This window comes from Cricetulus griseus, chromosome 3 (assembly GCF_003668045.3).
Source record: "Cricetulus griseus strain 17A/GY chromosome 3, alternate assembly CriGri-PICRH-1.0, whole genome shotgun sequence".
Classification (NCBI taxonomy): domain Eukaryota; kingdom Metazoa; phylum Chordata; class Mammalia; order Rodentia; family Cricetidae; genus Cricetulus; species Cricetulus griseus.
This window is the reverse complement of record NC_048596.1, coordinates 49,906,988-49,917,199: the sequence shown is the minus strand read 5'-3', so window position 1 is coordinate 49,917,199 and position 10,212 is coordinate 49,906,988. Positions and strand designations below refer to the sequence as shown.

Below are 10,212 nucleotides of genomic sequence, written 5' to 3'. Positions count from 1 at the left end.
CAGCCCTGCCCTTTGTTTTTTTAAGAGTCTCTTACGTCCTACACTGACAGTGATCCTTGAGCTTCACCTCCCAAAGTACTGGGATTACATGGATATATTACCATGCCTAGTTAAGTCACTTTTAAGTGAAGAGTAGGCTTACATGACAAAAACATAAACTGCAGACCAGATGATACTGTGTACTGCTCTCAGGGGGAAGCAGAAATTCCTTGAAGGGGGTTAGATTTTCTAGTGCCTCGCCATTGAGATATGTGTTTTCACATTGGGGTCAATGGTCATTTGCATCTCAGTTACCTGCTATGCTTGCTAAGTACCAGGTTTGCTCCATCCATCTATTTAACATCCAACCATATGCTTTTTTATGCCACCAAAGACTTTGTACTTTCTCAGAATGTGGGTGCCTCCAGGTCTGTTAAGTAGCTTGCCTTACCCTTACAAGCACAGCTTTTCGCCACATGAACTCCCTAGACCATATAATTTCAACACTGAAAGAAATGGAGCAGGAGGATAGTTTGAGGTCAAGTGGAACTAAGTAGAGAATCCCTGTCTCAAAAAAAAAAAAAAAAATCCAGCCAGATGGAGTGGTATACCTATAGTCGTAGCACTTAGGAATTTCAAACAGGGGGATCATTTGAAACTACCTGTAAACATGAGGATCCCCCACACACACTTTAAAAGATTTGTAAACATGTATTATAGTGTTTGCTTCATGATCACAGTAAAATGCTGTGATCTTAAGAAAAACTGCTAGAGCTCAGTGTTGAGATGGGGCCCCAGGCTAGTCTCAAAGCTGTGACCCTCTCATCCCTGCTTCCAAACACTAAGATATACCACCACATCCAGTCACTGCCTTGGTTTCTCTTTTGTGTGACTATTCAAGTGGTTCCAGCAGCATCAAGAACAAGGAGCCACCCATGGGAACCAGTGGACTAAGCTTCCATATGTCCTAATCAGCATGTTCTGCCATTAAACCTCATCCTCGGTGGCACTGTAGGGGTACACCACTGTGCCCTGGCTGGGTATCTGCTTGAGTTTACTTTGTGCATAATGACTTGTAAAACAGGCTTAGAGTTCCACGGGTGCTTTTACTTCTCACTTCTAAGCCTATAAAGTGGAGGAATTCAGTCTCAAAGGCCCTTCTGGGGCACTTGAGAGATGGCTCTGTGGTTAAGAGCACTAGCTGTTCTTCCAGAAGACCGGGGTTCAATTCCCAGCACCCGCATGGCAACTTACAACTCAGCTGTCTGTAACTCCATTTCCAGGGGATCTGATACCTTCACACTGATGCACATAAAGAGTCCTAAAATGGACTTTCACAACTCCTCGTAGCTTCTTGGAATAAAATAACATGGCAATACTCAGAGAAATACATGTTCCTTTTAAGCTAACTCAAGGAAAAAGATTTTGGTCAGTTTTAGAATATACTTCTCTCAGTTTCTTATTACACATGGCCTATGCTGGAAAGAACTGAGACAAGCAGACTTGGGGCAGAGATGAACATATACAAAGTCTTTTGCCAATGACAGACCTGAAGCAGACAGACAAGATGGCAGTGCCTTTTGGCATTCAGGCTGCAACTTGGGCATGAGGAGTAAGGATCAGAGAGAGACTTCTATCACTATCTTTATGTCACAGTTTACCACTAAACACAGCCTTAGAACACACTGTTGGGATAGTCTATGCCCTCACTTAGAAGAGATGAAACTTAAAGACAGGTGCCAGACACAAAACATAACCAGCCCCACATCAGAAAATAATGTTTATTATAAAACTGTTTGCTTCATGATCAGAATAGAAAAATACTATGAACTACTAAAAGGGTTCTGGATCTCCATCTCTGAGCATGGGGGGTGGGGGTATTTGAATCAGCCTAGGAGGCCACCATCATGAGGCTCTTCATGCTCATGCAGGACAGATGTGGTACATGTACAGAGTGCTGTGGCTTCCGTCCTACTGGAAGCCCAACAAGCCATATAATCCACACAAGGAGCTCTGGCCATGATGACCAAGGAAGAGAACTTGAGGTCAGTAGGAAGCTGTTAGGAAGCCCAAGATGTCAACAGCTTTGCCTCTCCCTACCATAAAATGTCCGTGTCTCCTGCTGATGATCCTGGTTTAAGATGACGCCACTGACCTCAGGTAGGTGCTCAATGCCCAGATGTCTGTGCTAAGGAAAAACCACACAACCTTTCCCAGGCCAACTTGACCTACCACTTTTCACAAGTGTGGCTGACGTACCAGAGGATGTGGGCTGTCATCCTGATGGGCTATACCAGCTGGAATTCTTATACTTCAGATCCTGTCCATACTAAAGGCAGAAAAAAAGAAACTGTTAAAAGACCAGTGAGTGGGGCTGGAGAGATGGCTCAGCAATTAAGAGCATTGGCTGTGGGGCTGGAGAAATAGCTCAATGGTTAAGAGCACTGCCTGTTCTTCCAAAGGTCCTGAGTTCAATTCCCAGCAACCCACATGGTGGCTCACAACCACCAGTGAAATCTGGTGCCCTCTTCTGGCCTGCAGACATACATGCAGGCAGAACACTGTACATAATAAATAAATAAATGTTTTAAAAAAAAAAAAGAGCATTGGCTGCTCTTCCAGAAGACCCAGGTTCAACTCCAAGCACCCACATGGCAGCTCAAAATTGTAACTCAAGTTGTAGTGGATCTGAATTCCTCATGCAGACATACATGCAGGAAAACATGAATGTACATAAAAAATTTTAAATTACTTTTTAAAAAAGACCATTAAGTAACAGCTGTTAGCTTTAACTCTGCATATTTGAAGCTCTTAACTCTAAAAGAACCAGAAGACTATCTTCCTTAAAAAAGAAACTTTTGGGACTGAGGAGATGGTTCAGTGGGTAAAAGTACTTGCCACCCAAGCATGAAGACCATCACCCATGAAAGGAGAGATGGGATTCCTGGGGTATGTTGGGTAGCTGGACTAGCCAATTTGGAGAGCTTTGGGTTCAAGTGGAAGACTCTCCAATATATAAGGTGGAAAGTGATTGATGAAGATACCTGATATCAACCCCTGGTCTGCATGGCACACATGCGTATGCACCCATACACACAACCATCTACCCGAATATTTGTGTATACACGCACACAAGTGAACATATATATGTAGACCACACACACTCAACCTTCCTACCTACTGAAAGAAAAGCATCTCCATAGACACCCCCTCAAATCCAGTTTTCTACACCTTTCAGGCCTTCAAATACCAATGCATCCATCCCTGGGTGGGGGACCCAGCCTTCAGCAGTAATACCTGGAGAAGGTCGCCAACGTGAGCATCTCAAGCAGCAGCTCTGAACCACAAAAGAAGAGCAAAATGCTGTTCATGATAGCTTCTAGACGGAGTACATAGGTCTGCAGCAGGAGGTAATAGGAAGCCATCATGGCAGATGGGAAGGTCAAGGCCACACTAATGCTAAGAGGCATCTTTCGCTGGCAGAGGTTTCCCTTTGTACCTAAAAAACACAACCCCCAGAGTCACCTCCAAATGGTGATTGCTTTTTCTGGCATCAGCCTGTTTTTACTCACCACAGAAAGTATCTGGATGTGACAGATGGGCAGAGCAGAGAAAAACTACCCTTAGTGGGAATGTCATACTTAAAAGTGAAGTCCAACTGAACTAAAAATTTGAAGCTTCAGGGTGTTACATAATTGATGTCATTTACTCCAGAGGCTCTGCTTCCATTCTGACTCTACTCAGGGAGCAATGGGATTCTGCATCAAGGAAAAAAAAAAAAAAATGGGAGGCAAAGACAGGTGGGTCTCTTGACTTTGAGGCCAGCCTGGTCTACATTGAGAATCTAGGGCAGCCAGGCTAAGGTGTCAGAATTGAAAGTTCAAGATTATCCTGGTCTCTTTGCTTCAAAATATCAAAACCAAAGTGTGTGTGTGTATAACATGTATGCATTTGTATCCAACAACAACTTATAAAATTGTATATATAAAATCTATGATGTATATATCTCATATATATATATACTTTTCAACTAATGAAAAATAAAATATAGAAAATGCATTAAGCCGGGCAGTGGTGGCACATGCCTTTAATCCCAGCACTCGGGAGGCAGAGGCAGGTGGATCTCTGTGAGTTCGAGACCAGCCTGGTCTACAAGAGCTAGTTCCAGGACAACCCCCAAAGCCACAGAGAAACCCTGTCTCGAAAAACCAAAAAAAAAAAAAAAAAGAAAAGAAAAAAGAAAATGCATTAATAATCTGCTACTTGGGACTGGAGAGAGAGATGGCTCAGTGGTTAAAAGCCATTGCTAATCTTCCTGAGGACCTAGGTTCAATTCCCAGCACTCACATGGCAGCTCAATAGTCTGTAACTCCAGTTCCAGAGGATCTGATGCCCTCTTCTATTTTTCCATTTAATTCTTACTTGTATATTTATACGTGTTCACAAAGGCCAGAAGACAACATTGGATCCCCTTGAGTTGGAGTTACAGGCAATTGTTAAGTTGCCTGATGCTGGGAACCAAACTGGGGTCCTCCTGCAAAAACCTCCTCTTAACCACTGATCCATCTCTCCAGCCTAACACCTTCTTCTGACCGCTGTCGCCATCAGACACAATGTGGTGTACAGACAGACATATAGGCAAAACATCCATATACATAAAATACATTTTAATTTAAAAAATTGTGTGTTCTAGGGGGCTGGAGAGATGGCTCAGTGGTTAAGAGCACAGGCTGCTCTTCCAGAGGTCATGAGTTTGATTCCTAGCAACCACATGGTAGCTCACAGCCATCGGTTATGAGATCTTGTGCCCTCTTCTGGTGTGCAGATATACATGCAGGCAGAACAGTGTATACCATAACAAATAAATACATCTTTAAAAAAAAATTGTGTGTTCCAAAAGCCAAATATGGATTCTGTAGTGTATAAATCTGTTGCTATTGCCAATGTAATTTGTGAAAAAAAAAATGTTGCCTGTTTGAGCTTGCTTTTCTTTACTGCATTTGAGCACATTAGCAAGTTTTTGTTTTGGTTTTTGGTTTTTTTTTTTTTTTTTTTTTTTGAGATAGATCTCATTATGCAACCCTGGCTGTCCTGGGACTCACTATGTGCCCTTGAATGCACAGAGATCCCCTTGCTTCTGCCTGGGAATACTAGGATTAAAGGCATGCCTCATCATTCTCACCTTGGCAAGGTTTTTGGTCCTCTTTAATGACTTATGTGAATTGACTGTTAGTATCCCTTTACCATTTCCTTTTCTTGGGTTTGTATTTTAACACTGTTTTCAGAGATGATATGTTGTAAGTAATGAGTTTTTTCTCTCTTTCTGGGGTTTAAAAACTTCAGAGAAAACCTTATTTAGAGAAGTGGAGGGAATCTTAGAGCTCTTTAGGCATATAATGCTTTATTCACAAGGAGAAACTGGAACTCTTGTAGCAGTCAGGCAACTGGAAAAGGAATGATCTAAGATCAAATGCTACTGCCAGCCGCTAGCCCCATTCAGAAACTCACAGGTAAATCTTGACCTAAGACATGGAGCAGCATCTTGAAGCTTCAGGGAAGCAGTAATGGGATATATTACCAGATCCAGCCTCTAATAGTGAACCTAGGTTGTGTTCTTTTTCTTGTTAATCAAGTTACAGGCTCCAGCATGTCTCATAAGGAATGGAAATATTTTCTGAACAACACTTACCAAAAAACAGTCGTATTACTTCAATGCCAAGATAAAGAAGCAGCATCACCACATCCAGGACTAGGTTGGCCGTTGGGTATGGCAGCAAGAGACCTGCCAGTATAAAAGCCAGAGTATGCAAACACCACCCAAGAGTCCCCACAAGGACTACCACACACCCAGAACAACAAGGGCGCTACTTATCGTCCAATGAATGACTTAGCAAGCTGTGGATTGTTACAGATTTGGGCTCTTTTTCTAAGTCTGTGGGGATTCCAATCTGCCAAATGACTGAATTATAAAGATACACAGATCTGATTATTTCAGCAAAGAGAGATGGGGAAGAGTCAGAATGGAGAAGCCCACATTTCCCAAATTCAAGATATTCTTGCTGTGAGAAATTTCCTACTGAATCGTTCTAAAGCTATCAGTTGGAGAGACTTCTACCTTGCAATAAAGAGAAATGCTTCAGGGGCCAGAAAAGTATGGAAGGTTCTTGGTGGGTATTGGCGCTGGGCTACAGTGGAAAGAGTTGTTGGGGCAGAGTCAGTCAAGCCCAGCCTTACCTTTATACAGGAAGATGAGGAGCTCCAGCAGGAAATAGGTGGCATAGTACCACCCATTCAGAAAGAACAGGACTTCCAGAGGTGTTGAGGACAACCTTTTATCTGAAAAAAAGCAACACAAAGAATGGGCAGAAGGGCAGCTGGAGCTCCCTGTACGGTTCTGTGTAATCTGAAGAAAACCCAAGGTCATGGTGAATTACAGATAAATTTCTGGTTGCTTATGAAGTCAAAGTGTTGATGTGAAGGGGGCAGCCTCCGACCTCCTTTCCCAGGAATCACTTTCAGGTCGACTTTTCTGGCAATTCAGCTATCATCACGGCTGAGAGGCACCTCAAAGATGCAATCACTACTGAAGGGGAAATTGGGGCGCAGAGACCAGCAACGTGTCTGTCCAGGGCCAGAGGATTCGTAACTGAGCCATCCCAAAATAGGGCCAGCCCGGGATTTTTAAGGGTACAGTATCCGAGTTCTGCACATGTAGGCACTCGGGATGGTCAGGGAAACGAAAGCCTGATTCGGACAAATGAAGTGAGACCCCACCTCACCCCACCCCACCCCCGGCTTTTAAGAATGGGAGATTAGGTCCAGCTCTGGAGAGCAGAGAGATGGAGGGACTGACAGGTACCGATGGGACAGGGGCAGAGACACACACCTCCGGAGTCTCACCTCGCGGCGCCATGTTCAGTCCCCATGGAAACTGCGTACGCGGCAGCTCCTGGAGCAATGTGGCGCTGCCGGAAGCGGGGCACTGAGCGACCGGGGCTGGCCGCTCTGCCTGTCCATGCCACTCTATGATCACCCCAGCTGCTGCGCACGCGCGCGGAAGGGCGCTCGCCGCCAACCGCCAGCTGTAGTCTCTGCGAGGATGACGGTTTTGTACGAAGCCAGAGAATCCAGGAGACCGGAGCAGCTCTCGAACTCTATCCCCAGCGCCCTGGCGATGGGCCTGAGTGGCCCGGTGTGGCAGTGTGATCGAAGGATCAGCCCTGGGCCCACCATTCTTTTTTCCCCTTGCCTTGTGAAAAACAAATGCCTTATGCCTCTGCCGTGCCCTAGGCTTGCCTGGGGCGGAGGGCAGATTGGCATAACGAGATACTGCTGAAGACACCAAAACCGTCGGAAGAAGAGGGCCCTTTCTAGGAGTACAAGTTAAAAAAAAAAAAAAAAGGGGGGGTGCCATAAGGTGATCCTCCTGCAACCCCCAAAGAGCAAGGGTGTTGAGGGGAAACTGCATACACCCAAGTGGGAACTGAGAGGCGTTTCCAACAAGTGGAGCTATGAACCCTGGTTGCAATTTGAAGCATCAAGAGCATGTTGTTGCAGGCAGGGGAGTGGCAGAGTAAGGTGTCTGAAGGGACTCAGGTTGACTCAGCTGCGGGGCTTTAAAGTATGTCAGGCAGGCAACAAACAACTGGGGTGGGGGGGGGGGGAGATAACTAACTTGTATTAACAGTGTTACAACCGTAGCTAGTAGTGTTGTGCCCAGACTCTGAACCTCTAAAACCACCAAGAGACCAGATCTGATGCAAAAGCCGAGTCTTTGTAATTCACGAGTTAACTCGGGTCCTCTGTCCCTTGACACAGCAGGTGGAGTAGGAGGAACCCTGAGCAGCAGTGGAGCAGAAAGGGGGGTGGGGTAGCTGGGGGTCTGCTAGTTGCATAGTAACAGTCTCAGGATTGGCACAACTCTGGGTTGGGGGAACCTGTGTTGAGCTGATTGGTCTGCTGCAGCTGCAGAAAGGTTGCTGTGTCTGGAAGCCACCTGCATTTCACTACTATCCGTAAACCACATCCAAAGCCCACCAACTAATTTCTGACTGGTTCCTTACCACATGGAGGGTATCTGGCAGTTTATCCCAGTAATTAGGGCAAGGTTGGGCAAGGGGGGAAGTGGGAGGGGAGTTCGGCACATCCTGCTGAGTCAGAGGCCTACATCTTGCTGGGTCTTTTCTGCTGCCTGTTATGGCTACCAAAGCAGGGGGCTGCTGGGTGAGGCTCTGGGCCCTTCCGTTTGGTCTAAAGGCAGTAATTGTAATTGTTTTTTGTTTATTTTACTTGCATTGGTGCTTTGACTATGGGTGACAGATCCCCTGGACTGGAATTACAGACAGTTGTGAGCTGCCATGTGGGTGCTGGGAATTGAACCCGGGTCCTCTGGAAGAGCAGCCAGTGCTCTTAACCACTAAGCCATCTCTCCAGCCCCCAAGACAGTAATTGTTACTTCTCAATGAGACCTAAGGGGGAAGGGAAAACGTAGTTCCTCACCTGGGGAGAGAAATTTCTGTAGACAGCCTCCCTCCACTACTCCTCACCTTCACCTTTGCTTTCCTGGCTCCTCTGCCTCTGTTTATGCCTTATGCCTTCCACTGGCATATTGTTTTGTTTTGTTCCAGTTTGGTTAAGTTTGGTTAAACAGGTTTCCCTGTGTGGGCCAGGTAGGTCTCAAATTCTCCTGCCTTTGCTTCCTACCCAGTACTGGGATTATAGGTGGGTGCTGCAATGCTCTGTCTGGTCTTTTTGTTTTGTTTTGTTTTGATACAGGGTGTCTCTGTGGCTTTGGAGGCTGTCCTGGAGCTAGCTATATAGACCAGGCTGGTCTGGAACTCAGAGATCCGACTGCCTCTACCTCTCTAGCACTGGGATTAAAGGCGTGCGCCACCACTGTCTGGCACTCTGTCTAGTCTTAACTGGAACTTTTAGGGCCCCTCTAGCAAGGGCCAGGGCCAACTGAGGCAATGGAAAGGAACTCTGGTCCTGTACCCCATCTGCACTGCCTTTATACACACTCCCACTCTGGGCCGTAGAAAGGTGGGCCAGTTGCTTTTTTGTTTGTAAATCACCCTGTCCACACATTTAGGTATTGTGTATACATATAGCTCTTTCATGCTACAGTGAAAAGTTCACCCCTTATCAATAGAGATTATAGAGCCCATAGACTTCATATCACCTGGCTTTTTAAGAAAAATAACACTGTTCAGAGGATGCCACAACTACATAGGTACCAAAAGTGAACAGTAAACAGTGATCAGTAAACAGTAGGAACCTCAAAATAGCAGCCTACTCTCCTGCCCCCAAATCAGCAAGCATGACACAATGGACCCAGTTAATGGCACACACAACAGGTTTGCCAGGGCTGAGGAAACCAGGGCAAAGACTCAGCTTTCTTGCCGGGTGGTGGTAGAGCATGCCTTTAAGCTCAGCACCTGGAATGCACAGGCAGGCAGGTCTCAAAGGACAGCCTGGTCTACAAAGTGAGTTCCAGGACTGCCAGGGTTGTCACACGGAGAAACCCTGTCTTGAAGAACCATAATATATATATATGTAATCCCTCAGCATTCTTTTTAAACATTAATTCATTGAAGTCATTGCATTTCTGGGCTCTCAGGCCTGGGCATGCTGGGCAAACATTCCCCATTGAGCTGTATCTCTAGTCTTTCACTTCTTTTCTTTTTTATTTTTGTTTTGTTTCTCTATGGCTTTGGAGCCTATCCTGGCACTCATTCTTGTAGACCAGGCTGGTCTCAAACTCACAGAGATCCACCTGCCTCTGCCTCCCAAGTGCTGGGATTAAAGGCGAGCGCCACCAACACTGGGCTCAGTTCTTTTCTTACGCCACAAATAAAGCTGAGCCCCAACCTCTACAGAGGAACAAAATTTTACTATAGTTAATGTAGTTAGTTGACCTATTTAATTGCCTATGTATTCAATATCAAGACCTCTCAGGACCATGCACCATTGGCTAGAAGTACAAAGATTCTTAGGACCCATGGCAGATTTATTCCACTATTCACTGACCTTGCTAAACTAACACATTGCCATGGCTATTCTTTTTTTGCTTGTTTTGTTTTTCAAGACAGGGTTTCTTTGTGTAGCCCTGGCTGCCCTGGAACTCATTCTGTAGACCAGGTTGGCCTCAAACTCAGAGATCTACCTGCCTCTGCCTGGAAAGTGCTGGGATTAAAGGTGAGCACCACTAACACCCAGCACGATGGCTATTCT

The 10,212-nt window shown here is 45.5% G+C and overlaps 1 protein-coding gene across 1 annotated transcript; it reads right to left on the bottom strand.

Annotated features, from left to right (window-relative positions):
* Positions 1-1,745: 1,745 nt before the first annotated feature.
* On the bottom strand, positions 1,746-7,013 carry Tmem216 (transmembrane protein 216). The gene is made up of 5 exons (XM_027406705.2): positions 6,880-7,013; positions 6,214-6,315; positions 5,669-5,761; positions 3,277-3,478; positions 1,746-2,308 (listed from the first exon to the last, which is right to left on the bottom strand). The coding sequence occupies exons 1-5, from the start codon at positions 6,890-6,892 to the stop codon at positions 2,293-2,295; spliced, it is 426 nt and encodes a 141-aa protein (XP_027262506.1). The 5' UTR covers positions 6,893-7,013; the 3' UTR covers positions 1,746-2,292.
* Positions 7,014-10,212: the final 3,199 nt, after the last annotated feature.

Coding starts and splice junctions, on each gene's coding strand:
- Tmem216 (XM_027406705.2), bottom strand. Junction 5,762..6,213: donor CCTCATCTTCCTGTATAAAG/GTAAGGCTGGGC, acceptor TTATACTGGCAG/GTCTCTTGCTGCCATACCCA. Junction 3,479..5,668: donor AGTAATACGACTGTTTTTTG/GTAAGTGTTGTT, acceptor TGTGTTTTTTAG/GTACAAAGGGAAACCTCTGC.